Source organism: Mustela nigripes, chromosome 5 (genome assembly GCF_022355385.1).
Source record: "Mustela nigripes isolate SB6536 chromosome 5, MUSNIG.SB6536, whole genome shotgun sequence".
Classification (NCBI taxonomy): domain Eukaryota; kingdom Metazoa; phylum Chordata; class Mammalia; order Carnivora; family Mustelidae; genus Mustela; species Mustela nigripes.
In genome coordinates this window covers 37725782-37744016 of record NC_081561.1, presented here as the reverse complement: position 1 = coordinate 37744016, position 18235 = coordinate 37725782, and the positions used below count along the sequence as shown (strand labels likewise).

The 18235-nt window shown below is 38.1% G+C and overlaps 1 protein-coding gene across 4 annotated transcripts in view; it reads left to right on the top strand.

Annotated features, from left to right (window-relative positions):
• Window positions 1-18235, top strand: part of SMAP1 (small ArfGAP 1) — a 166456-nt gene that overhangs the window by 74892 nt on the left and 73329 nt on the right. For 3 of the 4 annotated variants that reach the window (XM_059400161.1, XM_059400164.1, XM_059400165.1), the window contains exon 5: window positions 6763-6843. The exons of the other annotated variant lie outside the window; for it this stretch is intronic. In XM_059400161.1, the coding sequence (XP_059256144.1) occupies window positions 6763-6843 (81 nt within the window). The remainder of the gene's footprint in view (window positions 1-6762; window positions 6844-18235) is intronic. 4 annotated transcript variants of the gene reach the window in all.

The window sequence follows — 18235 nt, the reverse complement described above, 5'->3', positions numbered from 1 at the left end:
AATGACAACGGATTTGTTATCTTACAGTTTCTGTTGACTAAGAGTCAATTCTCAGCTCAGGATATCACCAGGTTGAAATTATTGGGCAGGGATGCGATCTTATTATCTGAGGCTCCTTGTCTTCCAGGTGCCTGATTGTTGTCAGAATTCATTTCCTTATGCTTGTATGACTATGGTCCTATGTTCCTGGTTTCATATTGGGACCACTCAGTTCCTAGGGGCCACCCTCAGGTCTTTAACAGTTAACTCCATTCTCTTATAACATAAAAGCTTATTTCTTCATTGGAGAATTTCTCTCACACGTCAGATCTCCTATTTTCGGAAGCCCCTTTTAGGGGCTCATCTGATCAGGCTAGGCACGCCCCCGAAGAGTCTCTCATTTGATTAATCCATTATTAAGCATTTGGGGATCTTAGTTACACTTGTAAATTTTTTTTTTAAGATTTTATTTATTTATTTGACAGAGAGAGATCACAAGTAGGCAGAGAGGCAGGCAGAGAGAGGAGGAAGCAGGCTCCCTGCTGAGCAGAGAGCCCGATGCGGGACTCGATCCCAGGACCCTGAGATCATGACCTGAGCCAAAGGCAGCGGCTTAACTCACTGAGCCACCCAGGCACCCACACTTGTAAATTTTTAACCTTTGTCATATAACAACCTAGTCAAGAGAGACCATTATATTCACAGTCCTGCCCATACTTAAGGGGAGGGCTTTATATAGAGTATGTATACCAGTGGGTGGGAATTGTGATGGCCAGCTTAGAATTCTTACCACAGTGATACAGAATGAGTCTAACCTTCCTGGTTGTTCCTTAACTGAATGAGTGATAAGGGAATTTGAAAAATTTTGAATACAGAAATCTGTTCTCCCTGTTCTCTCTCCTTCCCCTCTTAACCAGTAGTGAATCACAATTGCAAGCACAGTGATTAGGTGAGTTGCTAGAAGAGCTCACAGTTCTTTAGTAGATGGGGCTGAACTCTGCCATATATTTGCTCTTTTCTATCAGCAGCTTTTCTTTCCACTTCCTGTCCTCTCTCTCTCTCTCTCTCTCTCTCTCTCTCTCTCTCTTCCCCCCTCTTTCTCCCTTCTTTCACCCCTTTCTTCCTACCCCACATACATTTCCATAATCACATTATTCATTTGCCATCATAATGATCAGAAACAAAAAGAAAATCTACTAGAGGGGCAAATGTATAGGTAACTGTGACTATTTAATCCTGATTCCCTGACTTCCTCAATTTTGTCTTGGAAAACAATTCATAATCTTTGGGAGTTAGTGACTTTAAAAATAAGCACTTGCTTGTTTTGTTTCAATTTGTCTGACATATTGGTTGCTTCCTTTACCACTTCTCATTTCTCAGAAGAAAGCTCTTGAACGCAGTTTGAGTATATACTTGAATTTGTAGCACATAAAGATTTTAATTCTCTAGTCTGAATTTCACATAAAATTATAATCATTTGCTATATAGTTGAATATTACATAAAGGTTTAAAAACAATAAAATGTTTACTTGTTTTGTATATATGTGTATGTATAAAGACTGATATTTAATACAACAAAAGTAAATTCATTATTTCAACTTAGCAATTATTATAGAAACAATGTTTCTACATTTTATTACTATAAAAATGAGATAGCCCTAGTAATTTTATTAAGCTCTGTTTACAGTTAATTGATGATTATATAATTATTTAAGATATGCAATTTCAAGACAACGTGAGTTGCAATGAATTTTAAATGTTCTTTAATAGGGATGAGAAACTTAGATGAATAATTAGGTAGTGAGTTAGGATTAGTATAAAACAGTTTCAAGTTGGCTTTCCTTCTTAATTCTTTTCATTGCAATTTTATTTTCCTCTTCTGTGGACTAGAACTGATCATGATGTATATATTTCATAGTATTGATGTAAGAGTTAAATAAGATGAAGCATGTTGCATTTTTAATAGAGTGCCTAGCACATAAGTGCTTAATAAAGATAAGCTATTGTAATGATTATATTGAAGGAAGATGGGAAAGGTGTCAGTGCCAAGTGCCTTCAAACAGGTAGATAATTAAGAAATGTGAATATTCAAACTTAACTGTAAGACTTTAGATTATTGGCACAATTTTGACTTGAGTTGTTTGATTCATATATCCACATTTTCATCAGCCTTTTAATTATGGTCTGCCAGTTACTTGATGTGGCCTTTAAAGGACTTATATTTTGAAAGTTTTACTCCAGATTTCTATATTTGATAGTGACCTATGCAAAGATTTTAAAGTTAGTATATTAAAATTTAGGCTTCTCCTACATATTTGGAGGCTGTGGTTACTTAGTTGATTAAAGTCTTTTAATAAGCCTCATACTGGTTCATTGATGGTGTCTTTTGTACAATTTATTTATTAGTTCAATAAATGTATTTTCAGCTTTTGTGTCAATTACATTGACATTGGAAATCATTTTTTAAATGATTTTATTTATTTGAGAGAGAGAGCGAGCGTGCACTTACAAACCAAAGAGAGCACAAGCAGGGGGAAGGTTTAGAGGAGAAGCAGATGCCCCCACTGAGCAGGGAGCTCCATACTGGGAGCTCCATACTGGGACTCCAGGATCATGACCCAAGCCTATGGCAGATGCTTAACTGACTGAACCACCCAGGTACCCCTGGAAATCATATTTTTAAGATGATTTCTGGGCTCCTGAAAAACCTGAGCTTTGCAGTATTTTGAAAGCTCATGACACAGCTATTTGAGAATTGTTATGGTAAAATCTACACTTAGAAAACATATCCAGGAGTTTCCAAAATGGGTTTGAAGCAGTGTATTGCTAGTAATTAATCCATATGGCCTTCTTTATTGTTCTTACGTTTTTCAGTGTTTTAGAACACTAGATTTTATTATTATAGCATTATTTTGTTGAAAATGGTGATATGGAGAAAAAATTGATCCAGAAAATAATGTGATATTTTCCTGAAAAGATAAAAGAACATTTTGCCTGATGGCCTTCGAATAATCATACTCATATTTTCTTTGTAATACCATTTCAAAATGTGTTTATTCACCTTATCCTGGTAGGCGGGAATTGGAAACCTGTTTTGCCTGATCAGTTTTTCTTTTGCAAGAGCTGAGTTTATGTAGTTGTATTGCCTTAGGAGTTTCTTCACATTCAGGTTACTTTGATGGTGGCCTAAAGAGGAACCTCTGGGCTTGAGAATAATTGATAGGACTCTAACTCATTTACTCCTAAAGGATATCATCTTTACTTGGTTCCCACTGTGCATTCTCTCATGGATGGAGGAGTTGGGCAGGAGAACAGTAGGTAATAGAGGGACATTCAGTCATAACAGCTGAATTTACTCACCCCACCAATTTCCAGTGAAATTTTCTAAGGTCAGAGTCTTTTCTGCTCTCTCTCTCTCTCTCTCTAAAAGTACTAGAATCCAGTGAAATGGTGTGTTAAATTCTAGTTACAAAATAAATTTTGAATTTGATAGTAACTAACATATAAGATTTCAGAAAAGTATGCTAGCGAGTAGTGAACTTAAAAAGGACAATGCTAATTGCTGAGATTGAGCCTCTTTTTGGTTCTTCCTCTGAGATGCTCCTTTCCTCCTTTTTTTATTTTGCTCTAACATTTAGAAGTACTTACTGAGACTTGTTGAGTGCCAAGTGCTAAAGATAGTGAACAGAACACAAAGTGTCTGTCTTTGAGAAGTCCAGTCAGTTGAACAAAGGATACTCTTAAGTAATTGGATCTCTACAAGATGTCATGTGAATAAGAATGTATTATAGAAAGTGCTTTGGGAGTATCTCAAGTGGCTACTTAATTGCAACTGGAGTGATGAAGGAATACTTCCTGGAAGAGGCAGTGTCAGCTTAAAATTACAGGATGGGTAAGAGCTAATAGAAACTGTGGATATTTCAGGCAGAGGAAATAGCAGAAGCAAAGACAGAAGCAAGAGAAGCAGACTTGAGAACTAGAACCAAAGGGGAGTTGTTTATGGCTAGACAGTAGTTTAGTAGGGCAGGAAAGGGTAAGGAGATAAAGTAGATGACACTTGTGGCCTAGTTAAGGAGTTTGGACTCTGTCCGTATGTAATACATATGAACTGTTTAAAGCTTCTAACTAAGGATATCCAGTGATCAGATTTGCATTTGAGAATATTACAGTTTGGAGAAGAGCAAGACTTAGGGCAAGGAAGCCAAAGGATTAATCCAGGTGACAGATGATGGTGATTTTCTATTAGTTCTTAGTGGAGAAGATGGCAAAAAGTGGTTCTGAGAGATTAAGAAAGAATACTCAAGAGCAGCTAGTTTTTCTGGCCTCTGTATTTTTTCTTTTCCCCTGCTTTTTTTGTTCTCCCTCATCTATCTGTTCTTTGGTGTTTCTTGCTTCTGATTGTCAGTATGTTGACTTCTATTTCCTCATTCCTTGCTCAGATAATGTATCTTACACTGCTCATTGACTTTTTAAAAATTAATTTTATTGAAGATAAAATTTATGTGCAATAAAAGACAATTTAAGGTACATTTCATTGACTTTTCTTTTCCCTCAAAGTTTTATTTAAATTCTAGTTAGTCAACACAGTGCAATATTGGTTTCAGAGGTAGAATTCAGAGGTGGTTGATCATGTACAAACACTCAGTGCTCTTCACAAGTGCTTCTTAATATTCATCCCCCATCCCCCACCCATAGCTCATTGAAAAATAACTCTGTGTAGCCATCAAAGATGGCATATAGAATCTTTCCTTTGCTCCAAAAAGTTCCTTTGTGCCTTTGTACTCTTCGGTGTCTGGCTTTTTTCTTTTGGCATATTTCTGAAATTCATCCCTATTTTTGTGAGTACTATTAAGACAGTCTCTTTTGTATTGGCAGGTAATTGTTCATCTTATGGTATACAACAATTTGTTTATTCGTTCACCTGTTAATTTGTCTGTTGATTTTTAAAGTGTCTTTCCTACTGAACAACCCTCTGTGTTTATTTCTAGCTGAAACATAGTATTAACACTTTTTTGGAAGGGAGCATTAAAATGCTTTATTAAATTACTGTTACTTATTAAATAATTTTATATTGCTGCTTCTGAGTTTTAAAGCTGGCCGAATCAGTTAGAAGGAGAATAAACACTTCAACAGTGAACTGTCATGAATTGGTAACCCTCTACATGCTTGATATACCCATTTCTCATTTATATTTTATGTTCAGCTATTAACATGAGCTTGGGCAGAGAGGTCTTTATGATACAGGTTATCATCTTAAGTGAAATTGTGTGCTGCTTTGTCTCTTATTTTCTTCATAAAGTGGCAATTAAAGATCTTTAGCAAGTAAGTGTCCAGTAGGATAAAGCAACTTTGAAGCCAGGGTTTAAGGTGCAGTTTTTCTTTTAAAATCTTCTTTTTCATGTGTAACTTCCATTAGTGGTCAATAAATGGCTAATTTTCACAATTATAACAGAGTCAACAAGTAGTGTCGAAGCTTAAAAAAAAAAAAACACAACACCCAGAAGTTTATGATCTTGGGTTGTGATTCAAGAATTAAAACCATAACTAACTTAGTAACAAGCAGATTAAATGAGGACTCATCTCGCAATGTTATTTTGACATTACGTACATTTGACCTTTGTATAATAGCACCTTTCATTTTGAACAGTTCCTTAGAGCACTCTTGCCTCTATGATATGATAGGGCAGTATATACAGATGTCAGTTTTATGGCTCCAAAGATGTACTGTGCATTTTGTAAACATATTTCAGTTATATTTTGGCAGTAAAGAGAGCAGGAAGATAATGCTTCCATTAGAGTGATCAACTATGCATGTAGAAATTGGATAGGAAGATGTGTGAAAAGGTTCTTAGATGAAACCCATTTTCATATATAAATTGCCTCTGGTGCATATATAACTGTCACATAATGCTTTGGGGAAATTCAGCAAATACCGCACTGGAAATGGTGTTTGTACATACTGATCTTAAGGAAGTGTATATATTGCTTTTTGATAAGTCCTGCTGCTCAGTTTTGTATTGCATTAACTCACTTCTTCTTCCCAGACTTTTTTTTTTCTTCCTTAAACAGCTGATTAAAACTTACTTGACTTTTTTACTATTTCAGCACAGTTTTATTTTCCATTCTTAAAATAGATAATACAAGTAAAAACAAAAATTCATTTATGCTCTCCTGCTACTTGAAACAATGTGTCTTTATGCTTTAGAGCATTAGTATTTCAGTAGTAATATTGAGTAAAATTTTACCGTACAAGAAGCTTATTTTTCAGGGGCGCCTGGATGGCTCAGTGGGTTAAAGCCTCTGCCTTTGGCTCAGGTCATGATCCCAGAGTCCTGGGATCGAGCCCCGCATCGGGCTCTCTGCTCATTGGGGAGCCTGCTTCCTCCTCTCTCTCTGCCTGCCTCTCTGCCTACTTGTGATCTCTGTCTGTCAAATAAATAAATAAATCCTTAAAAAAAAGAGAAAAAAATTTTAAAAAGAAGCTTATTTTTCAGAGTACATTTTCTTACCTGAGTACATTTTAAATTTTATATCATAGTGAATCCTATTTTAAATCACACACTATTCTGTAATAAATACTTTTATTTTTAGAAATTGCATGTGGGAATTTAAAAAAAGCAATGCTCTCCACTTAATACTTTTTTTTTTAATTTTTTTTAGTTAACATACTTCTAAGTGCTTTTATATCTCAGAAATGTATGGGTTTTGGTTTTTTCCTGTGCCTGTCAGTTCTGATTATCCTCTTTTCTCTTTCTTCTTCTGACTTTTCATCTGCATTCACAGATTTCTTCCTCTGATGCTCCTCTTCAGCCTTTGGTATCCTCTCCTTCTCTACAAGCTGCTGTTGAGAAAAACAAATTGGAGGTATGGTAGTGTTCTAGACAGCTACATAATGTAGTGTTCAGTGGTAAATGAACTTCTCTTACAGTGTGCTGTAATTTGGGAGTGGTATAATTTGAATGGTCTCCAGTATTAAATATATTAAATATAGCAGTCTAAAAATGTTTTCTTATGCTGCAAGTAGGATTAAAGGGCTTTGATCTGTTTAGTTTCAGAAGATAGATTTATCGGTACTATAGATATATCTTAACATTTAAGAAGCAATTTTCTGTCGTTGTCTCCCTCACTAGTTTATATTTATGGGAATTGTTTTATATTTGCTATTGAATTCTTTGATACATTAGAAAAGTCTGACTGAAATGTTTTCTTAAGAAGATTTTGTTGTTATAAGCATTCAAAGAAAATTATTGTCAAGGGATAGTAGCAGTCATACTGATACACATAATAAAGATTTATGAATATAGAATTATCAGTTATAGTCACTAGAATATGTTTGTGGTAGGGGTGGTTGGAGAGAATGACAGGGGTTTGTAATGGAGGAAAACAGGTAACTCTGCAGAGGTTTCTAATGCCAAACAGTGTGTGCTGTGATTGACATTTACTCATTGTGCTGGTATTTAATATAGAAGGCATGCTTTTGATACATCTTAATTTTTTTTTTTTAAGAGAGCATACTCTCTTAAAAAGTGGGGAGTGGGAGAGGGGCAGAGGGAGAGAGAGAGAATCCCAAGCAAAACCCAACACTGGGCTTATCTTGTTTCCCTGACTGAGATCACGACCTAAGCAGAAATCATGAGTCGGACACTTAACCAACTGATCCACCCAGGCACCCCAGTATATCTTAAGTTCTTAATAAATAGTAGCTATAAGGATTAAGATGTATTCTAAGCAGAGAAAGCATCTTATAAACAACAACAACAACAAAAAAAAACAAAGAAACATGTGGGTATTTGCAAGGGGATGAGATGACTAGAACATAGGGAGAGAAGTGAGAGGACAGCCTATTTCTGAGCCTTCTGAAGGATTTTGGTCTTTACTCTGAAGGACCTGGTACTTGTAATGATGAGTTTTTAAGGGTAAGAAGGGTAACAGGATCTGATTTTCTTGTCATCACATGGCTTCCTATCTCTGTGGACAATAATTACATACTGATGGGTGTGAAAAAGCTTGAGAACCTGCTGCTTTAATCTATGACCAACATGATGGGAGCAGTTGCTAAAATGGAAGCAGAGAGATAAAAAGGAGAGTGTAGTTTGAAGAGATTTTGAGAAGACTGAATCTGTGGGATTTAGTAATCGGTGGATTGTGACAGTGGTTTGGGACGTGTTGATGACTTCCAGTGTCTGGCTTGAGCATCTCAGTACATGATGGAGCTATCCTGGGAGAAAAGGGTATAGGCTGATGGTGAGGAACAGGTTTGAGGAGAACAAAGGAAGGCAGGGAGGGATGAATTAAAAGTTGACTATGACTGTGGGACATCCAGGTATCTAGTGGGTGGTTGGATATTACATGTGTATAGCCCAGAGGACAGATCCAGACTGGGGGCTGTTGGGGGGCATGTTGAGAGAGAGGGATTGAAAGAAGAATTGAGATTACAAGGCAGCCCAGGGGAAGTGTGTTGAGTGATAAGGAGAGAGTCATGAGAATGGAAAACTGGATACATTGGACTTAAGAGTTAGCAGAGCAAAGGGTCTTCATGAGGAGTCTGTAGGGGACAGTTATGGAGCATGGAGTACATGGTTAGAATGTTGTAGGTATCTTAGGTCAACACACAGGCCCAGGAAAGCAGCATTCTAGGAGTGTGGATGTTACTGTGAGAACGTGGAAGAATGTCAAAGGCAAAGTTTTCCTTTTCAGAATTTGCCCTGGAACTCTGCTTTCCTGTGAGAAAAAGGGTGGAAACCCTTAACACACTTTTGTACTGTGTGATTCCTGCCTGCAAGTCTTAGAAAGGAGTGGACATTGATTATTCAAGATGGTGGCATAGAAAGACCCAAAGCTCCCCTTCTCCCATGGACAAACCAAATCTATAACTACACATAGAACAGTTTTTTTCTACAAAAGATGTGAAAACTAGCTGAACACCTCCTTCACAACAAAAGACAAAAAGGACACATTGAGACACAGACTCACCAAACCCATGCCTGGTGCTGTGATCCACCAGTGAGAGTGATCTTACAAATACGGAGCTTATCTCTGAGGAGCAAGCCACGTTAGGTACCCCAACCCTTGGGACCTGCATTGGAGAAATGAGCCCCCAAAACAATTGGCTTTGGACGTCAGTGGGTTTCATTTCAAGGATACCCAAAAAGCTGTAGGAAAGTAAGACTCTACTCTTAAAGGGCATATGAACGTGACTAACTTGTCCTGCAACCTAGTACAAAAGGAGCAAGTTAAAAATTTTATAGACTATATGTAAAGGAGATTAATTGTCTGAGTTTAAAGTGTCTGCCAGAGGGACAGGGGTCATTTGGATATCTCTCAGAAGACAGGTGCTAGGAGACACCATTTTTGCACTACTTCTATCTTGCTAATGCTGCTTGCCTTGCTTCTCTGTACCCCCATAGTCCCACACTGCCAAACTGGATGGCCTGGCTCTTCCTGGGCTGGTGCTCCCCTCTGACTCTGCTAAAGGCAGGAAATGCAAGTATTTCACATCGGGCTTGTATGTCTGGCTCTGGTGGATAGTGGGCCTTGCATTTCTGGGCCTCTTGGGACTGAAACAGTTGGAGACAATTGTCTCAGGCTGCTACCTCCAGGGCACTACACAGACAGTTGACTGAATGAAACAAACTCTCAGTCTTCCTCTGGCCATTCCTTCAGTAGTAGGAGAGATCACTATTTTGCCTAATAACACAGAAACAAACAGAGAATTAGGCAAAATGAGGAGACAGAAATATGATCCAAATGAAAGAATAAGATAACATCCTAGAAGGAAAAACCTTAATGGAGATAAGTAATTTATCTGATAAAGAATTCAAAGTAATAGTCATAAAGATGCTCATTGATCTTGGGAAAAGAATGGATGAAGACAATTTCAACAGAGATAGAAAATATAAGAAAATATCAAATGGAAGTCACAGAGCTGAAGAATACAATGACTGAACTAGAAAAATATGCTAGAGAGAATCAGTAATAAACAAGATGAAGCAGAAGAACAGATCAGTGACTTGGCAGACGGGGCAGTGGAACTAACCCAAACAGCAGCAGGGTTTTTAAAAAAAAAAAAAAAAAAAAAAAAGTTTTGTTTTGTTTTGTTTTAAAACAAAGATAACCTAAGAGACCTATGGGACAACATCAGTAACATTCACAGCTGAATGACAGTCATATTATAGGAGCTGCAGAAGGGGGTGAGCAGAAGGGACAAAAACCTATTTGAAGAAATAATGGATGAAAACTTTCCTAACCTGGGGAGGGAAACAGTTACACAGATCCAGGAAGCCCAGGGAGTTCCAAATAAAAGGTGAACCCAAAGAGATCCATGCCAACACATCCCATAATTAAAATGTTAAAAGCTAAAGTTAGACTCATGGGAAGATGGTGGCATAGGAAGAACCTGAGCTCACCTCCTGGAGATACCAAGGCTGGAACTATATGTAAAGCAACTCTCTGAGAAGAACCTGAAGACTAGCAGAACAGTTCTTAGATATTTAACAACTAAAGATATTTTAAAAAGCAATGTCAAAGTATGGAAAGAACCTAGATGTCCATCAACAGATGAATGGATAAAGAAGATGTCACACACACACACACAGACTGCAATACTATGCAATTATCAAAAAATGAAATCTTGCCATTTGTAATGCTGTGGATAGAACTAGAGGGTATTATGCTAAGAGAAATAAGTCAATCAGAGAAAGACAGTTATCATATCCCTCTGATATGAGGAATTTGAGAGGCAGGGGGGTGGTTGGTGGGGAGTAGGTAGGGAAAAAAATGAAACAAGATGGGACTGGGGAGGAAGACAAACCATAAGAGACTCTTAATCTTAGGAAACAAACTGAAGGTTGCTGTGGGGGTGGCGAGGGAGGGATAGGGTGGCAGGGTTATGGACATTGGGGAAGGTGTGTGCTATGGTGAGTGCTGTGAATTGTGTAAGACTGATGATTCACAGACCTGTGCCCCTGAAGCAAATAATACATTGTATGTTAATTAAAAAAAAAAAGCAGTGTCAAGAAGAATAGGAGGGACATAGACATGGTCAGATTGGGAAATGAACCCCTAGCACAGTAAAGCATAAGTGGGAGAAATGTCAAGGTATAGAGGTCCTCCCTGAGAAGTGAGGGGTGTTCAAGCCCCATATTGGGCTCCCCTTGCCCTGGGGATATCCACACTGGGAAGTTAAAGCCTCTGTAACATCTGGCTTTGCACATCAAAGGAGCTTAACTCTATGAGGGCAAGACCCTGGAGGGAATGAAAACCCTGTATTTAAAGGGCCCATAAACCGTTTTACTTGCTTGGAGATGCAGAACAGAGGTCGCAGTTGTAAAAGTGCCTGGAACATGCATGAAGGAGATTGACTAATATTAGGGTGTGTGCCAGAGGGGCAGGGATCTGTAGGAACTCTCTCCAGGGAACACAGTACTGGAGGGTACCACTTTTTTGCCCTCCTTTAGCTGACCCAGTTCTGGCAGACACTTTTTCTGACACACTTCCCATCAGCCTCACTAGCAATCATTCACCCCGTTTCATGTTCCCCTGCAGATTAGCCTACCCCTGCAGGCACCCTTCAAAGTGTCTGCTATCCCACCACAACCTGGCAGGCAACCTCTGTCGGGACCAGTGCCCCACCCAAAGCAACTTCTACCCACTTCCCCCACCGGATGGGAAGCCTTGGCTGGGACAGACACTACTCCAAAGTGACTCGTGCCCCGTAAAATGGGGGCCAGCCCTGCATACCAGCATGCCTGCAACAGGTGTGGCTAGGCCTTGCAGCCAGCCATTTTGATGGCCAGCTGCCCCCACCAGCATGTCTGCAGCAACCATAGCCAGGCCTCTTCACCAGTTGGGCTGAGGCCAGCTCCATCCTTGCAGTGTTCCCACAGTAATAACAGCCAGGCATTGGAGCCAGCTCCACCCACCAGCATGCCCCTGGAACTAATGGCCCAGTCACAGTAGGAGGGCGCATGCAGCCCATACAGAGGACTACTTGTTTCTAGTGACCAGGGAGCTTGTGTTTCTGGGCCCCACAAGATAACTTTCTTCATAACGCCACTACCTTTAAGACGGGGAGATGTAGCTGACCTACTTAATGTATAAAAGCAGTCAGACAAACCAGGGATACAGAAGAATGTGTTCTGAGTGAAAGGATAAGACCAAATTTCAGAAAAAGAACTAAAAGGAGTTAAGCAATCTACCTGATAAAGGGTTCAAAGTAATAGTCATAAAGATGATCACTAAACTGGAGAGAAAAATGGATGAACTCACTGAGAAATTCATTGAAAAGATAGAAATATAAAAAAGAATCAGAGTAGGGGCACCTGGAAGACTCAGTCTGTTAGGTGTAAAATATGTAAAACTTAACACCCCCAAAAAACAGATAATCAACTCAAAAAATGGGCAGAAGACATGTACAGTCACTTCTCCAAAGAAGAGATACAAATGGCTAGCAGACACATGAAAAAATGTCCATCATCATTAGCCATCAGGGAAATTCAAAACCACATTGAGATACCACCTTACCAGTTAGAATGGCAAAAATTAACAAGGCAACAGATGTTGGAGAGGATGTGGAGAAAGGGGAACCCTCTTACACTGTTGGTGGGAATGCAAGTTGATGCAGCCACTGAAAAACATTAAAAATAAAGCTACCCTATGACCTGGCATTGCACTACTAGGTATTTACCCCAAACATACAGATGTAATGAAAAGAAGGGCCATATGTACCCAATGTTCATAGCAGCAATATCTACAATAGCCAAACTGAAAAGAGCCAAGATGCCCCTCAACAGATGAATGGATAAAGAAGATGTGGTCCATATATACCATGGAATATTACTCAACCATCAGAAAGGATGAATACCCAACTTTTGTATCAACATGGATGGGACTGGAGGAGATTATGCTGAGTGAAATAAGTCAAGCAGAGAAAGTCAATTATCATATGGTTTCACTTACTTTTGGAACATAAGGAATAACATGGAGAACATTAGGCGAAGGAAAGGAAAAGTGCAGGGGTTGGAAATCGGAGGGGGAGACAAAGCATGAGAGACTGTGAACTCTGAGAAACAAACTGAGGGTTTTAGAGGGGAGGGATATGAGGGGATGGGTGAGCCTGATGGTGGTATTGCGTGGAGTGCTGGGTGTTATACATAAACAATGAATCTTGGAACACTACATCAAAAACTAATGATGTATTATATGGTGACTAACATAACACAATTAAAAAAAATAAAAAGAAAACTACAGGCCAGTATCCCTGATAAACATAGATGAAAAGATCCAAAACACACACCATGACCAGATGGGATTTATTGAAGGTATGTGAGGAGGGCTAAACTTTTGCAAATCAATCAACACAATCTACAGTATTAACAAATTAAGGATAAAAATCATGATAATCTCGACAGATGCCAAAAAAAGCCTTTGACAAAGTTCAAAATCCTTTATGATAAAAACTCATCAAAGCAAGAATGGAGGAAATGTACCTCAACATAACAAAGGTCATATATGACAAACCCCACAGCTAACATCATGCTCAATGATGAAAAGCTAAAAGCTTTTCCTCTAAGGTCAGGAACAAGACAAGGATGCCCACTCTCACCACTTCTATTCAGCATAGTATTGGAAATTCTAGCTGGACTAGTTAGGTGGGAAAAAGATAAAAATGCTTCCAAATTAGGAAGAAACAAAATCGTTATTATTTGTGGACAACATGATTTTATATATAGAAGTCCCTGAAGCTCCACCAAAAAGCTGTGAGAATAACAAGTGGCATGGAAAAAGCCTAGTGGAAAGAGAACTGGACAGGCTTTCAGTCTAGTCCCACATCTGATGACACCATTCTCTCTGGGAACTTGTTTCCTTAGCTGTCAGAGATGGGAAATGGAATGGGTAATGTTCTTTGTACAACAGTAGCCCCAAAGTCCGCATGAGAAAAAGGGTACCAAGGACCAAACAGATTTGCAAAACAGTGACAATGAATTTTCAAGACTCTAAGTTCTGCTATAAAGGAAAACATCTTAGGGGCAGCTGGGTGGCTCAGCTGGTTGAGTGCCCAACTCTTGATTTCAGCTCAGGTCATGATCTCAGGATCCTGGGATCAAGCTCCCTGTCAGGCTCTGTGCTCAGCACAGGATCTACTTGGGATTCTCTCTCTCTCTCTCCCTCCCTCTCTCCCTACCTCTGCCTGCACACACATGTGCACACGCATGTTCTCGCTTTCTAAAATGAATAAATAAAATCTTTAGAAAAAAAGCTGTGAGAGCTAAGAATCAACTTCATTAAAGTTGCAGGATGCAAAATCAGTATACAAATATATGTTCTCTCTATACACTAGCAATAGATGGTTAGAAGGAGAAATTAAGAAAACAATCTCATTTATAATCACATCAAAAAGAATAAAACAGGGGCGCCTGGGTGGCTCAGTGGGGTAAGCCGCTGCATTCGGCTCGGGTCATGATCTCAGGGTCTTGGGATCGAGTCCCACATCGGGCTCTCTGCTCAGCAGGGAGCCTGCTTCCTCCTCTCTCTCTCTGCCTGCCTCTCTTCCTATCTGTGATCTCTCTCTGTCAAATAAATAAATAAAATCTTTTAAGAAAAAAAAAAGAATAAAACACCTAAGAAGAAGTTTAGCCAAGGAGGTGGAAGACGTCTACACTGGAAAGTGCAAGATACTGATGAATGAAACAAGACACAAATAAATGGAAAATATTATATGTTCATTGATTGGAATAATTAATGTTGTTAAAATGTATTACCCAATGCAGTTTGTAGATTCAGTGCAATTGTTATCAAAATCCCAGTCACATTTTTCACAAAAATAGAACATACGTCTCTAAAATTTGTGTGGAACCACGAAAGATCCTGAATAGCCAAAGTGATCTTGAGAAAGAACAAAGCTGAAGGAATCACATTCCTTGATTTCAAACTATATTACAAAGGTATGGTAATCAAGACAGTGTAGTATTGGCATAAAAACAGATTACTACAACAGAATAGAGAGCATAGAATTAAACCCACATATATACGGTCAGTTAATTTATGCCAGAGGAGGCAAGAATGTACAGGGGAGAAAGGACAGTCTCTTCAATAGATGGTTTGGGAAAACTGGACCAGTATCTTATTCTATATACAAAAATAAACTCAGTATGTATTGAAGACTTAAGGCAAGATTTGAAGTCATAGAACTACTAGAAAAAAACATACATGGTAAGCTCCCTACTGTTGGTCTTATTGGTTATGTGTAGTAATGTATAGCATGGTGACTAGAGCAACCGTACTGTATTTCACTTAAAAAACTTTGTATGGTGACAGGAGGAAACTATACTCATGGTGGTGATCATTTCGCAGTGTTATATAAGTATTGAATCATTTTGTATACCTGAAATTATGTGTTATGTGTACATTATACTTCAGTGTTTTAAAAGAAAGGCATTGATCTAATTCAGTGATCTCCAAAGTCTGATGTCTTTATTGAAAAGCATTAAATATTAGAAGCCTGAGGTAGTTCATTTATGATGTCTATATGTGTTTTTTTAATGTAATCCTTTCAAAATTTCTATTATATATGTTTTATAATGTGCATAATATTGTGTTATATATACTTTATAAAGAAATATATATGCATGATAGAATATATATGCTCACAACTTTTTAAGGTAGAAGTACATAATAAAAATTTTTTGAAGACCTTTAATCACATCACTCAAGTATAATGAACCAAAAACATGTTTTTCTCTATCTTACAGAAGCTGGACATTTATTCCAGTTTTGGGATTTTTTGTTTTTTGGTGTTTTTTATTGTTTTTTGTTTGTTTGTTTGTTTTTGTTTTGTTTTGTTTTTTATTGACAGAGATCACAAGTAGGCAGAGAGGCAGAGAGGGAGGAGGAAGCTGGCTCCCTGCTGAGCAGAAAGCCCGATGTGGGGCTTGATCCCAGGACCCTGAGATCATGACCTGAGCTGAAGGCAGAGGCCTTAACCCACTGAGCTACCCAGACACCCCTGTTTTTTGTTTTGTTTTTTTTAAGATTTTATTTATTTATTTGACAGAGATCACAAGTAGGCAGAGAGGCAGGCAGAGAGAGAGAGAGAGAGAGGGAAGCAGGCTTCCTGCGGAGCAGGGAGCCCGATGCGGGGCTCGATCCCAGGACCCTGAGATCATGACCCGAGCCGAAGGCAGCAGCCCAAACCACTGAGCCACCCAGGCCCCCCCAGACACCCCTGTTTTTTGTTTTTTTATACAGAAGGTCTGTTTTGCTATATCATTCGTATATATAGCAACCAAGTTTCCGGAACTATTTTAGAATGCCAAACACAGCTGTATTTTGTTCTTGCTGAGAAAATAGTTTAAAACAAATTAGGTTCTCACAGTATTCTGATCTCTTAGCAGCTTTTGATTCTAGAGATGGTAGTCATCTGTGGATCAAACTATATGACCTGAATTTAGAGCCAATGTTTTTAATGTTACTTCAAAGCTTGTGTTGTACTACCCTTGCCATAATCAGATTAAATGACAGCCATATTTTAGCAACTGACATTCCAGTGATGAAGAGCACCAAATTGTGCTCTCTCTTTATTAAATCCAGCTATATAATCTAATTCATTTTTGCTGATGTTATATGTGCCTACCAATCATAGTGATTAGAAAGAGAAGCTTCTTCTTTGCTCTCAGAATAGTGCCTTCCTTGAGAAATTAATTGTTCTTTGAGGGTGTAGAACAGTTCATCCCCAGTGTATTAGTGAGCATGTTTAATCACATTGCCTTCCTCACCAAATTTGATTAAATAATATCTAGAAAACATTCCATAATATGTAAAGGATTTGTGCACATTTCATTTTTTATATTAACTTTGGGTTTATTTATTTTTTTAATTTAATTAACATATAATGTATTATTGGTTTCAGAGGTAGAGGTGCGGATTTCATTTATTCTTCACTTAGTAAATGGGATAAGGTTACTTATAAAGTTGTTTTGAGGATTCGGTGAGTAAAGACAGCATCTTGCGCATAGTAAGGGTTCAGTAAATATTAACCGTTGTTGTATGAAAGAATAATAATAAATACCAGTGCTGCACTGGATGACAATGAGTAGTGACTTGAGAGTTTGGGTCTGTCTTCCCTCGGTCCTCCCACTGATAAGCTGTGTGGCTTTCTCCTTGCTTTCCTAAGATTTCTTTTTTTTCCCCTTCATTTGTAGAACGACTATGATGACATTTTTTTCAGACACTTATTATATAAATTAAGCTAAAAGGGAAGGTGATTATCACAGTGTTTCGCCCATAAGAACTTTTATTTTATGCCTTTTGTTACAGCCTCGGAATTGCCAGTGTTATCTTTTCTCAATCATAAATAATTATTTACTGTTGAGAGAGGTTGTGTCAAATACCATTGAAAGACACAGGTACAAACAAACCCATAGGCATTTTGACTAAGTTTTGTGTGTTTATTATTCTGCCTTTCCTGGGTTCATCAGTTTATCTTTTCCCATTTGCTGCTAGGAAACTAAGGTACTAATTAATACTCATTTGTAGTAGTGATTCACTTCTAGGTTTCTAGGTATCTCTTACCTTAAATGTCTTATAAATGCTCATGGTTTAATCTTTTATTTCATTTTTCTTTTTTTGGCATGTTTGTGGCCCTTAAGTTTTTTAATGTTATACCCTGCTTTATTCTTCTTGGAAATGCAAATTGTGGACATCATAGTACCAGTACAGTTTACCTAGATTGGATTGGATTAAATCCACTAATCAGTTTGCTTTGATACTAGGCATATCCTTAACATTTTTTTATGAGAAAATTATTATATTTGTTCTTTAAAAAATCACAGCATTATGTAGTACACTAAGCATGTTTTGCGATTTATTTATTTAATTATTTATTTATTAAAAAGAGAAGGGGAGCGTGCAAGTGGCAGGAGGGGACAGAGGGAGAGAATATTCAGGCAGACTTCCGGCCCAGCATGGGGCTTAATCATATGACCCATGAGATCATGACCTGAGTTGAAATCAAGAATTGGTACTTAACAAACTGAGCCACACAGGTGCCCCCTGTTTTGTGGTATTTTTTAAAATTAAGGTATTTTTTTCCCTTTTGCCTCATGTTCACATGTTGTAATCTGTCTTCATCTGTGTGATAAGGAATTCTCTTTTAACAGTCAGTTTACTTTTCCTTCTTATTCAAATCTCAACATTGTGGTTGCTATTAGGAAGCCTAACCTGATGTAAAGATACAGTGAGAATTTACTGAGTAGAGGTC